Source organism: Sinocyclocheilus grahami, unplaced genomic scaffold (genome assembly GCF_001515645.1).
Source record: "Sinocyclocheilus grahami isolate Dianchi unplaced genomic scaffold, SAMN03320097.WGS_v1.1 scaffold184.1, whole genome shotgun sequence".
NCBI classification, from domain to species: domain Eukaryota; kingdom Metazoa; phylum Chordata; class Actinopteri; order Cypriniformes; family Cyprinidae; genus Sinocyclocheilus; species Sinocyclocheilus grahami.
The window spans coordinates 679,616-700,493 of record NW_015505363.1 but is presented as its reverse complement, the minus strand read 5'-3'; the positions used below and the strand labels follow the sequence as shown (position 1 = coordinate 700,493).

Genomic DNA, 20,878 nt, shown 5'->3' with positions numbered 1-20,878 from the left:
AGAAGGAGCAGAACTTGCTGGTGCTGGGGCTGGTCAAGTCAGATGAAGGTTTCTATCAGTGTTTAGCTGAGAATGACGATGACAATGTGCAGTCGAGTGCTCAGCTCATCATATTGGATCAAGGTATGTTTAACAGCATATTTGCTTATATTCAACTTTCCCTTTGTAAACCCTGCTGGAAAATCCAGCTTAAAAAGTTGGTAGCTTTAAATAGTTTCCAGCTGCTTTAGGATTTTAATTTATGATCAGTAGCTGGTCTAGATGGTTAATCAACTGGAATAAAACTGCTGGGGCCAAGGTTGACCTGGTAGACCTTCTTAATTATGCTTGTTAGAGCTGTCAGACCTGGTCCTGGACCATACGTTGGTATCACCTGGTTCATCCTGGGAAACTCTTAGTTTATTACACTCTTAAATTTTCTGATGTTTAAATCCCATCATAAAAGTGTTCATAACATCTCATTTTGCTGTAATGGTGATCCATTTAGTTTTCAAACTACATCACAACTATATTAGTATTTCATTAAGCAATCCTAAACATCTGGAGGATGTTTGCATGTAGATAATCTTTTTTTTTTATACAAATCTAATTAAAGGTATAGTAGTGTTGGTGTAAGTCAGGTGCATGATGCCATCTGCTGCAGCTTCCTCTCTGGCAGTGCCACCTGTTCAGTGTATGTGTGTGCCAGGACTAGAGTTTAATGTTAAATGTGCGGTTGAAATGCTGTTCTGGGTGGTTGCTGGGATATTACTTACTGATCAGGGGTGCGCTTCCTAAACAATTGTGTAACCCGCTGCTTAACTAACCTAGCATGATGCATCATTGTAGAAACTAACTAGCTAGTCACAACTGTTTCCCGAACATGGTCACACCTCCGTCATTTGAACCACATTGGTTCCACAATGTAGGACGATCGTTGATAACGTCATGCGCAGGTGGTGGAGTAATAACTTTTTATTTGATGTTTGATTCATCGTGGGTTCCTTCTTGCATCATACTTTGGAGTTCCCTTACACATTTACAAACATGCACACTCTTCAAAAATGGCACTTATTGAGGACAAGCTAAAATATATAGATTGAAATGTATATATATTTAAATTGAAATGACGAAATACCATATTAGCCCGAATATAAGACGACCCTGATTATAAGACGACCACCCTTTTTCCAGATGTACCTTTTGCAAATCTTGTTTTTTCTCAGTAAAACACATTTTGTCTTCAATTATTTTCATATTGCATATTTTTCCTATTTGAATTTTTATTTTGAAAGTATGGTAAAAACTGGTCAAATGTACCAACAATCACATTTAAAAAATATACACTTTTTGATATACCATAAAAAAAAAACATGAATTAGGACATTTAGGCTATCCATCTAATAGTAGCCTACCAAAATCTTATTAACAGTAGAAGTTAAATCTTACTGTAGTCTTCAAATCTGGGTACTGTCTTACGTTTTAAAATCGCAAAGGGAGTTTGATCCCATCAGGCTAACGTGACAGTCACGACTCATGCAGCTGTAAGCTTTTCTTTCTCTTTTGTTTTTACTCGTGATCTTTACAACACGCATTACATTACGTATTTCATGCCACACTCGTTTTATGCGTATTTGGCGCCACCTATTGTTGTGGGTGTATTATTGACATGTCAAAGTCTAGACCCTGAATATAAGATGACCGCGTTTTTTCAGATGTATTTCCAAGAAAAAAAACATATATATTCGGGTCAATACAGTAGATAGTATGCTTGCTTGCTTATTGTGCCCAAGAGCATGATTTATTAAAGTCCACATGTCTTACTAACAAGAAATTATGCTTCTAACCACAGGTTGAGAGCTGTAGTTCCAACCACATAAGTTTGCGATGTTTGTTTGAGCTATGGTTTCACGAAATGCTGAATTGTTGAACTTTGTTGATAATGATGGAACTTGCGACCATAGTTGGCTAGCCAGGCTTTTGGTAAATGCATCCAGAAGAGCCCACCACCAAAGTCTCTATGATATTCTGGTTGTTCAAAAAATGTATAGCTATGATTTGAGATACTATATTATTCCTGTACATTCATAACTGAGAAGGACAAGCAAACCAAAGCTAACAATAGGGCTTTGTTTAGCAATAGAAATAGTGATGATTGCCTTAGCAAGCAGCTTTAAAGGGGTCATGACATGTTTTTTTATTGTTATTATTTTATTATGTTCCCTGAGATGTAGTTATAATATTACTAAAGTTTTTTGGGTGAAAAACATTCAAAATTGAGTGATTTATGACCTGTTTCCACCCTGTTTCTCATCCATGTTTTCCCTTTAAGAGGTCAGTGTAACCGCCCACTTTTATGATTGGCTAACATTCATTACCGCCATTATCGTTAAAAAAAAAGTTTTTACATGAAATACATTACTTTACAGTTTGCAGCGTCGTTGTTAAGTCCAGAACAGTTGGCACGGCCTGATCTTTGAGCAAAATTATTTTGGCAAAGCCAGCCTCATACTGCGATTTGTTCTCAAAACAGTCAACGGTGAAATTTACTGAACACACGTGTAAATTAGCACTGACTAGACTGGGACTTGCGCTGAAAATAAAACGTTGGGATCCTTCAGCAGCGTATACTAGGGTCGGGTATCGTTTTTTTTTTCTTTTTCGATACCAGTGCCAAATACTTTTACACGATACTTTTAAAACGGTTCCGGTGCCTGAACCGATACTTATAAAAAAATTTATAAAAAAAAAATCCCCAAAAAATGATGGATTGGCCGTTAGCATTATAAACACATGATGTCTGTTTCATTCATACTGGACGCCAGAGGGTGCCCTCGCACAGAAAACCCACATATCCAGTCACAGATGTAGCGGATCTCATGACCCTCCAGGAAATCCCTTATATGGACAAAGGCATGGCTATTACAGCTTTAACTGAGTAAACAGAACATATAAACGTTTCGAATGAAAAAACAAAGACAATAAACATTAAACTGCGACAATATAGTTTATCTGTGTTATTCAAGCCATCGCTGGTATTTTCATAATTATTAAGTATATTTATAATCCATTGCTAATCGATGTATTCTTTTTAAAGTAGCCTATGGAACATATTTTCTGCCTCATTCTGTGACAAGAAGCCACATCAGATCACAAAAGGAAGCATTTGACTGGTGTTGTGGAGTAAAAAGGTTATAATGTTCATGTTAAATAACCGTGCCGAGCCGAACCATGCCGTACTGAGCCGTACAGAGCCGAGTCGTACCACGCAGTGGAAAAGCGCCAATAGGTACCGGTGCCATATTGGTACCGTTTTCTGAGGGTTATTACATAAATGCTTTTTTTATTGATGATGATGACATTTTAAGTTATAAAACTTGCAGGATGTATTAAGCGTACCGAGACCTCTTCTACGTCAAAAGATCAAGGGAAATTTGGTTTCTCATGTCATGACCCCTTTTGACATTTAAATCCAACCATATACAAGCAGTACTGAGTGAACAAATTGAAAGCACAAATTTGTTGTCAGATTTTGACTGTTTCTGTGATATTTGTATCTTCCTGAGATGAAGCCAGCTTCTCTCTGTATTCTCTTTGCTGTACTTTTTGCTCTTCTCATATGAAATGGCCTATAAACATTTTATTTTGGCAGGCTTCTCTGCTTGTTCTAGTTAAAGCCGCTAGACAGGTCTGATTGGAGGCTTTTTGAAGCCTTAGTACTCACTGCCATCTGGACAAGCACATGGTGAATGGAGAAACACAGTTGCCTATCTTCACTTATTGTTAGAGTTGATTGCTGAGTTTATTAGCTTACAGACTGGGAGTTTGTTGCACAGTCTGTGAAACTTGCTCATTATATATTTTTTTTCTGCAAGGGAATATATGCTCCCATAGTCATTAGTGTAATGCAGCATTGTGTTTTCTCCATAGTCGCAATGCTTTAGATTTGACATGCTGTGATTACCTTAAGCACAACTGTAATTTCAGAGTTTTATGCAGATTTGCTCATGATCTTTACATTTTAAAGGGCAGAAAAGTTATTTTGGGCTGTGATCAAAACAAGGAATTCATGAATGACAACTAAAAGAGACCTAGCAACATCCAAGCAACCACCCATAACACCTTAGCAACTGAATATAAATGATTTAAAGACTACTCAGAACACCTTAGCAACTGCATAGCAATACCCTGGCAACCACCCACAACACCCTATCAAATATGAATCAGAATCAGAAAGAGTTTTATTCCAAGGTTTGTTTACTCATACGAGGAATTTGTTTTGGTGACAGAAGCTTCCACAGCACAAAGAGAATGACTGACAAGACAAGACCAATAATAAAAAGAATAAAAAATAGGATAAGTAAATAGGAAATATAACAATAGACAAAAATATTTAAAAAAAATACACAATATACAAAATAGACAATAGATGCTTTATTTTGGCAGGCTTCTCTGCTTGTTCTAGTTAAAGCCGCTAGACAGGTCTGATTGGAGGCTTTTTGAAGCCTTAGTACTCACTGCCATCTGGACAAGCACATGGTGAATGGAGAAACACAGTTGCCTATCTTCACTTATTGTTAGAGCTGATTGCTGAGTTTATTAGCTTACAGACTGGGAGTTTGTTGCACAGTCTGTGAAACTTGCCTGTTATATTTTTTTTCCTGCAAGGGAATATATGCTCCCATAGTCATTAGTGTAATGCAGCATTGTGTTTTCTCCATAGTCGCAATGCTTTAGATTTGACATGCTGTGATTACCTTAAGCACAACTGTAATTTCAGAGTTTTATGCAGATTTGCTCATGATCTTTAAATTTTAAAGGGCAGAAAAGTTATTTTGGGTTGTGATCAAAACAAGGAATTCATGAATGACAACTAAAAGAGACCTAGCAACATCCAAGCAACCACCCATAACACCTTAGCAACTGACTATAAATGATTTAAAGACTACTCAGAAAACCTTAGCAACTGCATAGCAATACCCTGGCAACCACCCACAACACCCTATCAAATATGAATCAGAATCAGAAAGAGTTTTATTCCAAGGTTTGTTGACTCATACGAGGAATTTGTTTTGGTGACAGAAGCTTCCACAGCACAAAGAGAATGACTGACAAGACAAGACCAATAATAAAAAGAATAAAAAATAGGATAAGTAAATAGGAAATATAACAATAGACAAAAATATTTAAAAAAAATACACAATATACAAAATAGACAATAGATGGTATTTGTGTGTACAGTTATGTTATGTACAAATGCAAGGAAATGTAAAAAAGTGTGTGTGTGTGTTAAATACATAAATGTATAATTAGTGTTGTGTATTACACGTTTATTGCAAAGTTAACTGTTCATGAGATAGATTGCCTGAGGGAGGAAACTGTTCTTATGCCTGGCCGTTCTGGTGCTCAGTGCTCATATGGTGTTGATTTTTGCACAAGAAGCATAACATTTGTAATCAACTTTTTACATTTTTGTAGAGATTTTGTGGAGCAGCAGAGCAGTACTATGAAAAATTTGCATCACCACAAGCATTAAAAAAAGTGTTAGTCATATAGCTGGTATGAGATCAGGACGTGACCTGACAATTTGATGCTCTCTCACTTCTTGAGCTTGTTTCTTTTCCCCAGATTAATGTTAATTCCATATTTGCATTTGAATGCTTGTTTTCCTGGTAGTGAATTATTATTATTAAGGATTCATGGCAACTGGAAAAAAACATTTCTCTATTTTGGCTCTTTATTCTTTCACTTCCAAAAACCTCATAAGGCACAAACACCCCACAAAACCCATTTCCCTGCATCTGTTTCTAGACAGAGTTGCATTTTTCTGCAGGTTAATCTGCCGGTTGTGCAGCAGCCACTCCAGCAGTGATGTGAAGGGTAATGGAAATGTTTTTAAAAATGAGGAGAAACAATGTGTTGACAAACAATATACTGCAAAAACAGATGTCACAGGGCAAAATGTATACAATTTCAAGAACGCTACTCGAACATATTAGTTTGAAACGCATTTGAAACCGCTTCGGGGAAGATGCATGGACATTCATTTGAGTTATTTTATTTTATTACTTTTCATTTTGACCTAAAACCTACCCTGTTGAGATGGTGATACACAAATGTGGACATGTTCGCATTCAAGCATTTCATACAGTGGGCTTAAACAGCTCGCCCTTTCACAGCAGATTTAACTCGCAAGCAATCGACAGTTGTGACTTAAAAATGATTTTCATTTACAATAATAAATCCTAAAATTCGGCTTTAGTAACAAACTTTTCACACCATCAGTCACGCATGCAAGCTCTGAATCAATTCAGTGAATTGTTAACTGGAGACTCGCTCTGACCAGATCATTTGAATCAGTGAGTTGTTGACTTGAGAATAGAATATGTTTTTAAGAAATGTAGTGGAGTAAAAAGTATGATATATTATGCTTTGGAATGTAGTGAAGTAAAAATAAAAGTTTCTCAATATAAAAGTACAGGTACCTGAAAAATGTACATTTACAAAGTAAAAATACCACTAGTTGTTACTGAACTTTCAAGTGGGCTTCAGTACCAGGTATGTTTGTAGAAAAATGATTGATGAAGCTTCGATGTGTGTCTGATCACAATGGAAGACGGAGTGATTGATCTGAGAGCATCCAATGCTGATTTGGGCTATATTTATGTTTATATCTCAGCTGTAGAGCCTGTGGAGCCATAAAACATAAATAGTATGTCTCCGCTGAGGCTTCTCACTGTGTTCATATGACACTTTAACTAGGCCTGTGTGCCAGACTCGGCTAACAGCAGAGCAAATATGCTTCACTTATTTATGGCCACAGAAAGAGCCCTCTAGCTGCTTTCCAACATCTCTGCTTTGTTTACAAGATTCATCACTCACTGGCTGGAATATTGATGTGATTTAGTTGACATTATAACGCCTGTAGCTGTAACTAAACTCGAAGGAATTATTCTGTTGGAGAATCAAGAAATGTAATGTCACCAAAATAAATAAATAAACTAGTTTTATGATGGTACCAAAAAGCCATTTTCAGAATGCAATACTAGATTCAAGCTTATTACGGAGTGTAAGTTTCTTCAGCTTCAGACATAAAACTTTGTTATAAATCACACTGATATGGATTTGTTGGCCATGCCTTCATCATTCATTTTCGCTTTTTTTTGAATGTCCTTTTATGTTTAGACTTTATTGTTCTACACTTAACCAGACACAGACTTTCAAAATTTCACAATTTGACAATAAAACAATTTTTTTTTTATTTATGGAAGCAAGACGTCTCAGGAGATGGTGTGCTGCTCTCCATCACGTGAGAGACCTGTTTAATCTCAACAGGGGTGTTAATGGCCTTTAATCCATCATCCTCTCGTATTCATGATGTTTACTTTGAAGAGATAGACTGCTGTCACCGCTGCAATGGTGCCCGCTTCAGATCCAATGCAAAATCGCTGTGGGCCAGCCATATCTCCAATGAAAAATGACAAAGACTAGCATAAACTTGGCTTCTTGAATATCACAGTAACTCTGCTTATTAAACAAATGCTACTTTTTGCTTCCTTCGCTTGCTTTGGCTTTATTTGCGACAACAAAATAATAGATTATATGTGACCCTGGACCACAAAACCAGTCATAAGGGTCAATTTTTTTTTATTTTGATTTATACATCATCTGAAAGCTGAATAAATAGGCTTTCCATTGATGTATGGTATTTGGCCGAGATACAACTATTTGAAAATCTGGAATCTGAGGGTGCAAAAAAATCTAAATACTGAGAAAATCGCCTTTAAAGTTGTCCAAATGAAGTTCTTAGCAATGCATATTACTAATCAGAAATTAAGTTTTGATATATTTATGGTAAGAAATTTACAAAATATCTTCATGGAACATGATCTTTACTTAATATCCTAATGATTTTTGACATAAAAGAAAAATCGATAATTTTGACCTATACAATGTTTTTTTGGCTATTGCTAAAAATATACCCAAGCGACTTAAGACTGGTTTTGTGGTCCAGGGTCACATGTTGTCAATAAAAGTCTGAAGATATCATGAAATATCTAATGAATCTATAAAAAAAAATCAAAGAAAAAAAAAATCGTTTTACTTTTAGAATTTTATGCACAATGAAAACATACTGTAACTTTAACTCAAAACATTCTGCCCACTCCATTTATCAATTTCAAGCTGCAGAAATGGCTCAGAAATCACTTCTGTTTTGATGTCAAAACTACAAATGCATTAACACATGATGGCAATGCGTAACGGTTGGAAAGAGAGTCTCTGATAATTTTAGTGTGACTCAAAATGGTTTATGCGGCAAATTGCAGTGGAAATTGTTTTGTAATCATGTCACATTGTAATGCTAAATTATGCAAATAGCCCTCTTTCCTTTTTATTCTTTCAACTTTTTGTTCTATTCAAAATGTTCTCTCCTTTATGTGACTGAAGTTAACAGCGTACCTAACTATATATTTTATGATTCAATTTTTCCAATGTCCTCTGTGCTCACATATAGCAAACTGTCTGTTTTTAAAAGTTTTGTGTTTTTAAAAGTTATATTCTCTTCAAAACACTCTTATGGGGCTTTTAGCTAGGGTCTATAAATCAAGAGCTCCTCCACATTTCAGCAGCAGTTGATCCTGTCATGTTATGACATGAGTACAGGTGAAGAACACGAAGCTCAGTGAGAATAAATGAAATAACCCAGTTTTTATGCCTCCACACAATATGAGGAAGCCTTCAAGCCCTTCCAGACCCCTCACGATAATAGCATGTTCCCTCAGATCAATAGTAGAGAGGGTGTAAGATTTACTGCCAGTGGATGAAGTCTTTATGTGTGCAGCGGGAACTATGTCGCATCTCCTGTACCGTGACCGTTTCAGTCCATACCCATCTGTGTAAGATGAAAGCAGGAGCTTTTAGGTGGTCATTAGCAGTGCACTGCGCTCCCTCTCTCAGACAGCGACATCATAAGTACATGAGGCAGTCTTTCCTACATTTATATTTTTCCCATATCCTCATGATTCTTGGTGACCTAAATAGTACATAACCATTATTGCTCTGAGCAGCCATTTCTGTTTTAATTTGCATATTCCCGAAATACCATTTGCTTAGTATTAAAATCATAATTACATCGATTTACAGCAAACATGGAGTTAACAATAATCCTTTTGCATTTCCATTCACACACCAAAGGCCTTGTGACCTTTTTGCTTAGCTTCAGTGTGTATCATTAATAAGGCGAAGTCACCATCTGTTCCAATGGCAGCAGCTATTGCTCTCTGCTATGAATAGAATCGGTATTAATCTTCTGCTGCTCACCACCGTACATCACATGACTGTGTTCACCATCAGACAGACACTTAGGAGACTGTTGAAGCTGATGGTTGTGATCATCCTGATAACCTCCTAGTTGAATAAATGTGTTTTAAAAAAAAAACATTTTAGTCATTAAAGTCATTAAAACTTCAGCTTGGTGTTTTTAAATAGTTTTTCTGTGTAGATTGAGATTTTTGATCTTTGCACCACATATTCTTGTTACTTTAGCATCTTGTGCTGTTTTTTTGATATGTTGCTATTGAACAGCCCCTAAAACAGTTTACTCCTAAACGTCTGTTCACACCAAGTCAAATACTCAAGTTGGCACAGTAAACACTGAATGAATGAATTGAATGAATGACTGTTAATGTGTCTGTTGAGACTGACACAAACATTCTCATGCCGGCAATGCGACATGGATGTTCTAATGTCTTCCAGCCAATAAGATTTGTCCTTTTCTTCACGTGCCCAGAGCCGCTTGCGGTTACATTAAACTATGTCTTGGTGGTGGTTCTCACGAACAAACTGTTTTGCTAAGTGACCGTGAATAGCAGAGGATGTATCTGTCTCTCTTGTCTCTGTACTCTTGTATTTGGTGTTGTTTGATAAAAACCATAGAGAAACATTAGAACATTAAAACATAGAGAATACAAAAAACTTACCGTTTTAAAACACTTTCCTCTCTGTGACAAGAAGGTGTCAGAAACGAAAAGTTACACAGTGCTTTCATTCATTTCATTCAACCAATCTGCCTTTGTTTACGCATTGATTCACAAAAGTTGGATCAAACATTCTTGTTGGTTTAAACAGGCCTTAGCATTGTGAGAACTTTGAAAAAAATGGGCTGCGTTTTCCGATAACGGTGTCTCTTAGTGCGCTACAAAGACTCTAAAGGTACACCTTCACTAGGGGTATACCTTTCCTAGGTGTGTTCCCCGAACTGTACCTTAGGAGGCTGCTTAAGATATACCTTTTTACGTGCGACGTTACCAGGTGCTGTCCATGGCGGTGGTGCTGAATTGGTTGATATCCATGGCTCGAGAATCGATTATTCATTCTATGCACGGGCCGCTTCACTGCGTTATGTGAGAAAGCAGTGTTCTTTATAAAAGAAGTGTTTATTTTAAATAAAGACATGGAACCTTTTCCTGTTAGAACACAAAGAACTTGCCTGAAACTTTTACTTTCGCTTTGCAACATACATCATGTCAGGGAAGAAAATTATATTCCCAGAGCACCTCCCAGTGATCACCACATAAAATACAAGGGAAAAACATGAGACACTGCTTAATAATTTAACGTCTTCTAACAAAAGACAAAAAAACATTGGCCTACACAAGAAATCCATAATATGGATATATTTTATATAATTTCGAAATGAATGCGTGAACCCGCAACCTCATGCCCAAACCTATCATGCGTATCACTAACTGGCAGTATGCCTTCGCTGCCTTTGAAAGGGTCATTTATATTCTCATAATATATTTTCCATATAGTGTCTTAATTTACTCCACAACCGGGGTTGACTGCTCAGCAGCCATATAACATATTGGTGTAAATCACTCATTTCTGTTATTGGATGACCTACTCAATAAAAACGCAACAGGAGAAACATAATCAACAGTTACTACTTGTCACGAATTCGGTCCATGGACTTCCGTTTATTCACCACCAGAGGTCACCCTTTCCATTACATTGACTCCTGCACAACACAAACTGTTGCATAGCACCCCGGACTACATATCCCATCATTCATTTCACGATTTGCACACTGCACTCATTGCACTCATTGCACACAGCTGTTTCTTATCACCTCCCTCACTATATAACACCCACTCAAACCACCATTCTCGGCTGAGTATTCTGTGACGGGGCTGACGAGACGTGAGACGTGTGGATCCATCTGCAGTCTTTATTAAAGAGACGTGGTAAACAGGCAGGGTCAAACAATGGCAAACAGGTATATGGCGGGCAAAACACAAGAATAGTCCCAGGGCTAGCGTAGGTCACCGATTGGCAGACAGAATCACAGGGGCGAGACGAGAGGGAAAAATCCAGGAAAACAGGCAAAGATCAGAAACCGCGAAAACAGGCAAGACAAGGCAAAACACAGAGACTCAGAATGGGGTACGGGCTAAACAATACTCCGCAGAGAATGGTGGTTTGAGTGGGTGTTATATAGTGAGGGAGGTGATAAGAAACAGCTGTGTGCAATGAGTGCAATCAGTGCAGTGTGCAAACCGTGCAATGAATGATGGGATATGTAGTCCGGGGTGCTATGCAACAGTTTGTGTTGTGTGAGAGTCAATGTAATGGAAAGGGTGACCTCTGGTGGTGAATAAACAGAAGTCCATGGACCGAATTCGCGACACTACTATTGTGGAGAAAAAGAGAGAAAGAGCCGCCAGCAGCTGAATTTGTCTTGACAAAATCGGACCAACAAGTCAAGATCTAAAAGCTGCTGCATTTGCTGCTGTGCCGGCAGTACTAATAAAAAATAAATAAATAAAAAATAATCAAAAATTCTAAAGTTTTAGTGCACATATACACTATATGGCTCCGCGGACGGCATCATCTTTGATTTTGCACAACTATTATATTTGTATAGAATGAGACGTAAAGAAATGTGAACTGTCAAAAGTGATAAGGTATAGCTAAGAGTGGTCCAGACTAACCTTACGAACGAATGACTTACAGAAGGTATACTTAACAAAGAACGTTTCGGGGAAACATGTATTAACGTAAAGGTACAACTTAAGGTATAACTTACGAACGACATAACATTAAGAAGGTTTCGGGAATTAATGAATTCTGAATGACAGCATGTAAACAAAATACTCCTAAAACAGCCATCACCTGGTCTAGAATACAAATGCAGATTAGCTGGAGCATAATTTGAGCTACTTTTATGATGCTGTTGATCTTATTTATGATTTGGCATGTTTATGAATGCAAGTTTTTCCATTTTTTCCATAATCAAGTTCATAAAAACTGTACTTATGACTAGAAAACAGCTGCCCCCTTATTTTAGCAAAATGGCTGCCAAGTGAACCAGAAGGAGAAACTACAGAGAGAATGTCACGCACCACACAAAGCTGAACCAGAGGTAAATGCTGAATGATAAAAAAAAATTCTCCCTGCGGCTAGACAGATGAGCATTGATGGCTCGTCTTTGTGGAAAACTGTAATTGCTACAACTAATGTTTAATTTGCTCTCCTTCTAATGGATCTTGTCGTTTAGGGGAAGCTATAAGCTAATGAGTGCCGCTATTAGTGCATATTATACAGGTCTACATTATCAGTATCTTCTCCCACTGACTGTTCAGAGCTGAATGCAGTTCAGAATAATATATATATATATAACATAATGCCTCTTGCTGTTCTTTTTTCCTTCTTCAGCATTATATGGTACTTTTAAACCCTCAGTTAACAAGCAGAGGGAAACTGTATTGTTCTCTTTCATAACTCAGGAGACTTATTGGATATATATTTTATGTTATGTTTCTCCTAAAATTCCTTAGGGTACATACAAGAAACAAATGAGACTATTAGCTTTAAAATCAATGTGTATAAACACAGCTCAGACAATTTGCTCTTTGTTTGATTTCATATCAAAATTTCTGGTTTTCGTTTCCATATTTGGGTTTCTTGCAATCCATTTGTTTTTAGTCTCTGTTCACTCCCCATTTTTTGGTTTTATTGTTTTCATTTGTGAGTTTTATTTCCTGTACAAGTCCACAATATTGTCCTTTTTTTGAGAGAGAGAGAGAGAGATATTATCAGAAATTCTCTGCCTTTTGAATCATGAGAAACTTTTGAAGTTTTATTGATCGTTTTGACATGATGACATGATGGAAATGAGATTAGATATTTTCTCTGGTGCTGCATGCTGATTGTGTTTCAGTCTGGTTAGCATAGAGAAAAAAAGGACCTGATTTTTACTTGTTTTAGTCGTTTCTTTACCTACTCACAATATTGTCATCCACAGTCAGCGAATCATTTTTGAATGAAACGGGACATCAATCATACATATAATGTTCGCTTGATGTTCAGTCCTTCCACAGCTGCTTCTTTTGGCAGATGCAAATGAAACAGTTTGTTTAATTCAAAGAGTTGCTGTTGCCAAAAGCGCAACTTTATTGCAGTCCACAAAAGCAAATGATCTTGACACATTTTTAGAGCTGCTTTGTGTCAAGTTTCACTCCACTGCTAGAAAACAACAGTCAGACGTTCCTAGATTTAACCACAGAGGCCTCAGCATGAAATATTGTGCATCTATCTTAAAGATCGTAGAGCCTTGGACCTTTAGATTGTATGTTGGTGATTAAAATGGATGGCCTCCGTGCCTCATTCTTCTTTGGATCAGCTTGGATTTTTAGTTGTTTAGTTTACACAAAAAGAAATCTTTTTATTCATTCACTCACCTACATCCAAACCCATATGACATTGACAGAAAATCTTTCTCTTCCCTACAATCAAATATGCTGCAGCGCCATGTAAGGTTTTTGATGTCATTGATGCTGAAATCTCATTTGTGCATGTGTACAGTGCATAGTTATGAAACCTGGGCACGTTTATGAAACCAAGTGCATTTGGGTTCTGCAAATGCAGTTTGGTAACTATACTGTAGTACAATAGTTTTAGTGAGTAACATTGTGAATTTTTTTATGTCATTTTGAGGTGAACTACTCTTTTAAGAGTGAAAAATTCAAAAATATGCCTCCTGCAATTCAGCTTTCCATCATTTTTTCCACTTCAGCCGTTTGTTTTCTAACTACATGCCCTACATTCTTCCATTATGATTGCATTTTTCATGTTTCTTTGTGATTATTTCACTGTTTTGTTGATTTCCTGTCATGGACGCCATTGTGTTAACCACACAAAGCTGAACCAGAGGTAAATGCTGAATGATAAAAAAAAATTCTCCCTGCGGCTAGACAGATGAGCATTGATGGCTCGTCTTTGTGGAAAACTGTAATTGCTACAACTAATGTTTAATTTGCTCTCCTTCTAATGGATCTTGTCGTTTAGGGGAAGCTATAAGCTAATGAGTGCCGCTATTAGTGCATATTATACAGGTCTACATTATCAGTATCTTCTCCCACTGACTGTTCAGAGCTGAATGCAGTTCAGAATAATATATATATATATATAACATAATGCATCTTGCTGTTCTTTTTTCCTTCTTCAGCATTATATGGTACTTTTAAACCCTCAGTTAACAAGCAGAGGGAAACTGTATTGTTCTCTTTCATAACTCAGGAGACTTATTGGATATATATTTTATGTTATGTTTCTCCTAAAATTCCTTAGGGTACATACAAGAAACAAATGAGACTATTAGCTTTAAAATCAATGTGTATAAACACAGCTCAGACAATTTGCTCTTTGTTTGATTTCATATCAAAATTTCTGGTTTTCGTTTCCATATTTGGGTTTCTTGCAATCCATTTGTTTTTAGTCTCTGTTCACTCCCCATTTTTTGGTTTTATTGTTTTCATTTGTGAGTTTTATTTCCTGTACAAGTCCACAATATTGTCCTTTTTTTGAGAGAGAGAGAGAGAGATATTATCAGAAATTCTCTGCCTTTTGAATCATGAGAAACTTTTGAAGTTTTATTGATCGTTTTGACATGATTTTTTGATGGAAATGAGATTAGATATTTTCTCTGGTGCTGCATGCTGATTGTGTTTCAGTCTGGTTAGCATAGAGAAAAAAAGGACCTGATTTTTACTTGTTTTAGTCGTTTCTTTACCTACTCACAATATTGTCATCCACAGTCAGCGAATCATTTTTGAATGAAACGGGACATCAATCATACATATAATGTTCGCTTGATGTTCAGTCCTTCCACAGCTGCTTCTTTTGGCAGATGCAAATGAAACAGTTTGTTTAATTCAAAGAGTTGCTGTTGCCAAAAGCGCAACTTTATTGCAGTCCACAAAAGCAAATGATCTTGACACATTTTTAGAGCTGCTTTGTGTCAAGTTTCACTCCACTGCTAGAAAACAACAGTCAGACGTTCCTAGATTTAACCACAGAGGCCTCAGCATGAAATATTGTGCATCTATCTTAAAGATCGTAGAGCCTTGGACCTTTAGATTGTATGTTGGTGATTAAAATGGATGGCCTCCGTGCCTCATTCTTCTTTGGATCAGCTTGGATTTTTAGTTGTTTAGTTTACACAAAAAGAAATCTTTTTATTCATTCACTCACCTACATCCAAACCCATATGACATTGACAGAAAATCTTTCTCTTCCCTACAATCAAATATGCTGCAGCGCCATGTAAGGTTTTTGATGTCATTGATGCTGAAATCTCATTTGTGCATGTGTACAGTGCATAGTTATGAAACCTGGGCACGTTTATGAAACCAAGTGCATTTGGGTTCTGCAAATGCAGTTTGGTAACTATACTGTAGTACAATAGTTTTAGTGAGTAACATTGTGAATTTTTTTATGTCATTTTGAGGTGAACTACTCTTTTAAGAGTGAAAAATTCAAAAATATGCCTCCTGCAATTCAGCTTTCCATCATTTTTTCCACTTCAGCCGTTTGTTTTCTAACTACATGCCCTACATTCTTCCATTATGATTGCATTTTTCATGTTTCTTTGTGATTATTTCACTGTTTTGTTGATTTCCTGTCATGGACGCCATTGTGTTATGGTTTTTGTTTTGTTTTTTCCTTTTATGTGTTCCCTCTGTTCTGTTCTCTTTTGTTATGCTCTCCTTCCCTCCTTCTCTGTGTGATTTCACTAAACATCCGTCTCCACCCTTTATTTCTGCTTTCACTCACCCCCTCCACTCACGCCACCCCACTGTCTGCACTCAAAGATGTAACCATCCCCTCCCCCCCTCTCACCTCACTGACCCGTGCCACTACTGACCGTCTAATGCCAGGCTCCACAGGCAGCGCTGGTCCCACACCCTCCGCCCCCCGTGACATTGTGGCCTCCCTGGTCTCCACCCGCTTCATCAAGCTGACCTGGCGCCTTCCTGCTGAACCGCATGGAGATGACGTCACCTACTCAGTCTACTACAGCCTTGATGGCAATAACAGGCAGGGCATTTATATATGTGTCATACATACACACACACACATACAGTACTCTTCCAAAGTTTGGGGTCAGAAAGATTTTTTTAACCAATTTTATTCAACAATGATGTATTAAATTAATACAAAATTATAGTAAACATCGTTGCAAAAGATTTAGATTTCAAATAAATGCTGTTCTTTTGCACTTTCTACTCATCAATGAATCCTCAGCACAATTATTTTTAATATTGATAATAATATTTCTTGAGCACCAAATCAGAATGTTTTCTGAAGGATCATGTGACACTGAAGACTGGAGTAACAGCTGCTTTGCCAGCACAGGAATAAATAATTTAAAAAATATATATATATATATATTAAAATAGAAAACTATTTTAAATTGTAATGATATTTCACAATATTAGTGCCTTTACTGTATTTTTTATCAAATACTGTAAATGCAACCTTGGTGAGCATAAGAGACGTCTTTCAAAAACATAAAAAAGGACGTAGTTTGAATGGTATTGTACCTGCAATTTATTTATTTATTTATATTTTTTGGTGCATCTTACAAAATCTGTAAAGAATATCCGTTTAATCCTAATATCAAAAAAATGAAATGTAGAATGTTTTACATTATCCCCCATTCCTCCATCTCACTACCTGGAGAAAAAAAAAATCTAATAATGTAACTGACATTACTGGAATATATTATTTCACATTTAACTCGTAAATTACTTGTTGTAATGCATATTTAAGTAAATAAATGTATTAGTATTTATGTTACTATTTAAAAAATTACTTTAAAAAATATTGCATTACAGTAAAGGGAATCTAATGAGAATCACTACTGAGTATAATGACAATTACAAAAAAAAACATGAGGTAAAAATACAGATGCATTATGCTAAGTAATAAGATTTTTGTGATTGCAATAAAAATATCAATAATGCAAAATAAAAAATGAATTGCACAAAATTGGCTTACGTTTTAGGCATATAAATAAATACAATATTTTATATAAAATGAAATATATATAGTACTTACATAATTATGTAATAAAAATATAATAAATTTAATTTTGACTGTAGTAAAATGTAATCCAGACATGTTTTCATGACGTTCACCCTCCAAGAAGCCTTTAATTAGGCATGCTATTGATGATTGTATTCTGTTGTTTTTGTTGCTATTATTTTAAGTCACATGTTGTTCTTATTAATATTTATAATGCCATTCTGTATGAGCTGTTATTGGCTACAGAAAAATAAGAGAAGCTTTGAACCAACGAATCAGCAGTCAGCTCCTGTTTCAGTCTCATATCACGTTTGTTTCTCTGATGCTGTATAGGGAGAGGATAGTGAGCACAAGCCGTCCAGGAGAAATGCAAGTCACCATTCAGAACCTCATGCCAGACACCAAGTACTCCTTCCGCGTGGTGGCCCACAACAGAAACGGCCCTGGAGAGAGCTCAGCGCCTCTGAGGGTCGCCATCCAGCCTGAAGGTAAGATCTCCACTTCCTGTTAACATACTTTTTCAATCAGAATGTGTTTAAATGAGATTTATGGACTAATTAAAATCTGATGTTTACTGACTTAACACAGTTGCATTACGAATTAAGCTCTAATGGCTATAATGCATGAAATCAAGCTTGCGTAGCTAGTGTCTCACATGCTTTTTAAGAATATGTTTTGGGCCTATGAGATTACGCTGAACATTTTCTCTGGAGGTTTTCTTTCCCAAAACCTCCCCAATGCCACCATGTCAGTTTAAAATCTCATTATATAGGTAAGCACAAGTAAACATCTGCTGGCTTTTAAGCAAATACTACACCTCTTGAACATCGCTGAAGGTATATGGCCAGACTCCATCAACATGAAACATTATCAGCCCAGACACAGCACAGGAGAAGCGGTTTCTGGGTCAGACTTGCTCCTCTGTGCGTCCTTGGTTCTGACTGCTATAAGCACTTTATAATGTGTGTCAGCAGGATTTTGGCACTCCCTGGAATCCTGCTGCTAGGGATCGGCCTCTGAGGCTGACACACATATTGCTATGAACATTATGAATGAATCTGAACCCAAGTCATCTACTATACGCACACACATACACATTCATAGAGCGTACTTAATCTAGTGTAGGACTTAATCCTTCCCATCCTGTAAGACATCAGTATCAAAAGCAAGCGTTGATGTTGGACAGAATGAATGTCTGTGGAACTGAGATAAAGTGATTTCTCTCTGTCGTTTGAGATGCCAGAGATGCGTGAGCAGAGTTTGAAAAGTGATTCATATAAGACACCAAATGCAGTTTATTTTAGAGCTCGAGCATGAAAGGTGGTTCAGGGTAACCAAAACTGGATAAATGTATTTAAACAGTTGTTGCAAACATGTGGCGAAGTGGCTAGAACTTGCTGGTTGTTTGTTGCTGGTTCAAGCCCCTGTGGAACCCAAAAGGAGAGGTTTTGAGGAGCATTCATGCTGCTCTTCCCCATACAATGAAAGCATAGTGACCAGAGACTGTCATGTTCCAGAAAGGACATAAAAGCACCAAAAAGGAAGTTCGTACTATTTGTAGGTTATATTTCAAGCCATATGGTCACTTTATGGTGATTTTTAGCAAATAATGACCTATGTTTTAGCCTGTTTCTTATATAAAACAATTTTTTGATGGCATTTTGTAATTTTTGGGGTCTTGACAGTCCCTGCATTTTTGAAAAAAGTTGTGCTTAATTGTATTGAATGTGCACTTGTAGTGTATTTCAAATCTTAAAAATATATTTTTAAAAAGCGTGCACTTGCAGATAATATAATATTAATAAAAACAAAAGGCCTCTTATGTGTACTTAAAGAGAATATACTTTCACACTAAAGTACATTTTTAAAAAGTGCACTTTGTAATAATGTCAAATTAAAAGTTCTACTTTAAAGTACATTTTTAATCATTATCTTGCACTTGCAGATAATATAATATTAATAAAAAATAAAAGGCCTCTTATGTGTACTTAAAGAGAATATACTTTCACACTAAAGTACATTTTTAAAAAAGTGCACTTTGTAATAATGTCAAATTAAAAGTTCTACTTTAAAGTACATTTTTAATCATTATCTTTTTATAATCTTTTGTTGTGCTTTAAAGAAGTACACATATTTTGATGTGTTGACTAACATACAAAAGTACATGTAAAGTATTTGATTATGATTTGAACAGTAGTGTGTTATTCAGTATTACTGTTTAAAGATGATATGTTTTAAATGTGTACTAAATTGTAACAAATCTGTAATTACAAATATATTTAAATGCATCAAATACAAGTTTCACTAGAAATAGCATTAAAGTATATTTTAATTTATCATAAATGCTTGTCAGTAATTTTGGCAGTACACATTACTGCCCCTATTTCGAAGACAGTATAAGTAATTATGAAATTGCATATGAAGATGTACAAAAAGCTCTCTAAAGTTCAGCTAATTGCATTTATGGTAATATGAATTTAAACTATAATACATTTTCATGTAATTGCAATTAACATGCAGTTCGGTTCACAATTAAGCATTTTCTATTCCAAGTATATTATTTCTGTAATGCATACTTGTTTTAAAATAATGCCAAAGTGTGCTTTTTTCACAGTGGTGGTCACTATGCTTTTGTTTAATGAAAACGAGCTGCATGAACATTATTCATAATTTCTTCTTTTGGGTTACATGGAAGAAATAAAGCCACACAGGTAGTAAATTATGAAAGAATCAATTTTTGGTGAACTACTCTTTCAACACCAGGATTCTCCAGTGGGATTGTTCCTGTAATAAGTGTATTGTGGGTCGCTTTGGATAAAAGTGTCTGCTAAACGACTACATGCTAACTTATTTACAAATTGGCCAGTTGTTTTATGTCCATGCTATTTACATTATACTATATTTCATTTAATGTAGAGCTCAGTTTGGCCCTACATGATGACTCCCTGAAGGCATGTCAGTTGTGAGCATGTTAGAAAAACAACAGATTTAACGGACACTCATCGGAGCCTATAATCGAATGTAATGATTCATGACCCTAGCAAGTAAACAAAAGTTAAGCAACATAGAATCTCATTTCCATTCTCTCCGCTCTGCTAAGGAAATTAAATAACGTCAGTCTTGCAGTTTGAGCTGGCGTGTGTTAGTCTGTTTTCTGCCATGCCACTGTCATATGCTCAGCCAAGAAGAGATATCTCTCTCTATTCGAGAGATTTCATTTCCTCTATTCGAAAACAGTGATAGACAAAAAAGGTGCCAGTAATAAAACAAAAAAAGACAAAACATAACATTTCTGATTTTATTTTCTTCCTATTTAATAGTCCAGGTACCTGGTCCTGCTCCAAACTTACAGGCAGTGGTTACGTCCCCCAGCACAGTGAGTCTCAGCTGGGACATGCCCCTCACAGGCAATGGCGAGATCCAAAACTACAAAATCTACTACATGGAGAAGGGCATGGACAGTGAGCAGGTAAAAGCATCTTCACCCAGCCTCTGTAATATCATGGATAAAAGCATTGTGATATTTGAT

At 36.3% G+C, this 20,878-nt stretch overlaps 1 protein-coding gene across 1 annotated transcript in view; it reads left to right on the top strand.

The window, feature by feature from the left end:
- Positions 1 to 20,878, top strand: part of LOC107594493 (neogenin-like) — a 108,568-nt gene that overhangs the window by 56,940 nt on the left and 30,750 nt on the right. Inside the window, exons 7-10 of the mRNA XM_016284563.1 lie at positions 3 to 123; positions 16,200 to 16,359; positions 17,683 to 17,837; positions 20,670 to 20,818. Of these exons, the coding sequence (XP_016140049.1) occupies positions 3 to 123; positions 16,200 to 16,359; positions 17,683 to 17,837; positions 20,670 to 20,818 (585 nt within the window). The remainder of the gene's footprint in view (positions 1 to 2; positions 124 to 16,199; positions 16,360 to 17,682; positions 17,838 to 20,669; positions 20,819 to 20,878) is intronic.